The sequence below is a fragment of the Merops nubicus genome, unplaced genomic scaffold (assembly GCF_000691845.1).
Source record: "Merops nubicus isolate BGI_N331 unplaced genomic scaffold, ASM69184v1 scaffold39312, whole genome shotgun sequence".
Lineage (NCBI taxonomy): Eukaryota > Metazoa > Chordata > Aves > Coraciiformes > Meropidae > Merops > Merops nubicus.
In genome coordinates, this window is record NW_008592275.1 from 1,457 (window position 1) to 3,310 (window position 1,854).

General features: G+C 66.3%; 1 protein-coding gene across 1 annotated transcript in view; it reads left to right on the forward strand.

Annotated features, from left to right (window-relative positions):
• The window catches only part of LOC103767969 (rasGAP-activating-like protein 1), a gene marked incomplete at both ends in the record, with an annotated part of 3,255 nt that extends 1,453 nt beyond the window's left edge, over positions 1-1,802 (forward strand). The window contains 3 exon segments of the mRNA XM_008935100.1: positions 834-1,004; positions 1,370-1,575; positions 1,665-1,802. Coding sequence (XP_008933348.1) covers positions 834-1,004; positions 1,370-1,575; positions 1,665-1,802 — 515 coding nt within the window.
• Between the last annotated feature and the right edge of the window lie 52 nt (positions 1,803-1,854).

Genomic DNA, 1,854 nt, shown 5'->3' on the forward strand with positions numbered 1-1,854 from the left:
AGGGGCTGGGGGCCCGGGGAGGGGCGCTGGGAGGAGGAGGAACCCGGGGGAAGGATAGGGATGCTGGGGAAGGGAGGGGGTCTCTGGAAAGGGATGTGGAGCCCGGAGAGCCATGGGGAGCCCAGGGAGAGGTGGGGACGCTGGGGAGGTGTAGGGAGCCTTGGAGAGGGATGGGGACCTTGGGGAGGGGTGGGAACCCTGGGGAGGCATAAGAACCCTTGGGGAGGGATGTGGACTACTGGGAGACATGGGACCTTGAGGAGGGATGGAGACCCCAGAAAGGGACATGGATTCTGGGGAGGGATGGGGACCCCAGGAAGAGATGGGGACACTAGGGGAGCATAGGGACCCTTGGGGAGGAATGAGAACCCCGGGGAGGGATGTGGGTCTCAAGGAGGATTGGGGAGCCCAGGGAGGGATGGGAACTCCAGAGAGGGACCCCAGAAAGGACTTCAGGGAGGGATGCAGACCCTGTGGAGAGATGGGCACCCATAAGGGACAGGGATGGCATGGAAGGATGGGGACCTCAGAAAGACAGGGAGACCCTGGGAAGGTAAGGGGACCCCAGGGAATAATGGAGACCCCAAGGAGGGCAGAGCCATTCCTGTCCCCATGCCACACGCCACAGGCTGGCTCCTTCCCAGGCCACTCGGGGCCAGCCCTGTCTGTCACCAGGCTGTGCCACCACACGTGGGGCAGCGTCTGGGTCCCACCACCTCCTGGGCTGCTCCTCTTTTCCATCCTCCCCCTCAATTCCCAAGCCTCTGGCATTCAGGGGAGCAGCCAGAGCAGGGCTACCCCCTCACAGCCCCGTGCCAGGTGGGGGGCAGCAGCGTGAGCCCCTCCTGGCGTGGGACAGGCACTGCAGAGCATCGGCAACCTGGGGCTGCAGCTGGGGCAGGGCAAGGAGCCATGGATGGCCCCGCTCCACGCGGTCCTGCTGCCCAGCATCACCCGTGTCAGAGCCTTCCTGGACAGCCTGGTCGCCGTGGAGAGCACCGAGGGTGAGTGGGCACCACGGGGGCGTGGGGGCACCGCTGGTGCCAGGGCTGGTCATGCCAGCACCCAACCCAGAGGGATGGTAGCATCCTGCTGTTCCCTGCCTCCTGGGAGCATCTGGGGAGCACCACTGGTGCCGGATCTGGCCATGCCACCACCCAACACGGAGGGGTGGCATCATCCCCGCTGTCCTCTGCACCCTGGAAGCACCTGCAGGTGGCTGTGCCACCAACCCAACACATCATTCCTGCATCCTGGGAGCATCCCCGTGGAGGGGGACCCACTCGGTGGTGCCCTACGGATGCGGCCAGCATGGTCGGGGATGGGCAATGTCAAGCTGGGGGAGGTGGTGGCACTTGAGGTGACACAGATGCCTCCCTTCCCGACCATGCCGTGGGCACAGCGGGCGAGGAGCCAGTGCCACCGTCACTCTTCAGCCCCTCGGCCACCATCAAGGAGGGCTACCTGCACACCCGCACGGCGCGGGGGACCCTGCTGCCCCGCTTCACCTTCAAGAAGAGGTACTTCTGGCTCAGCACCGAGGCCCTGACCTACTCCAAGTCCCCCGAGTGGCAGGTGGGTGCCAGCCCTGCCCCCCCACCCCACGCCGGGTGCCCGGGCAGGGCCGTGGGCTCAGTGAGTGGTGGGTTTTTTGGGGTCCCCAGGTGCGTTGCTCCATCCCCGTGCCCTGGATGCGGGCGGTGGAGCGGGTGGACGAGGGCACCTTCCAGCACCCCCACGTCATGCAGATCGTGGCACAGGATGGCACCGGGCAGCTCCACACCACCTACATCCAGTGCAAGGTGGGTGATACCCCCACCCCACCCTGCGCCAGGAACCCCCCCTACCCCAGGA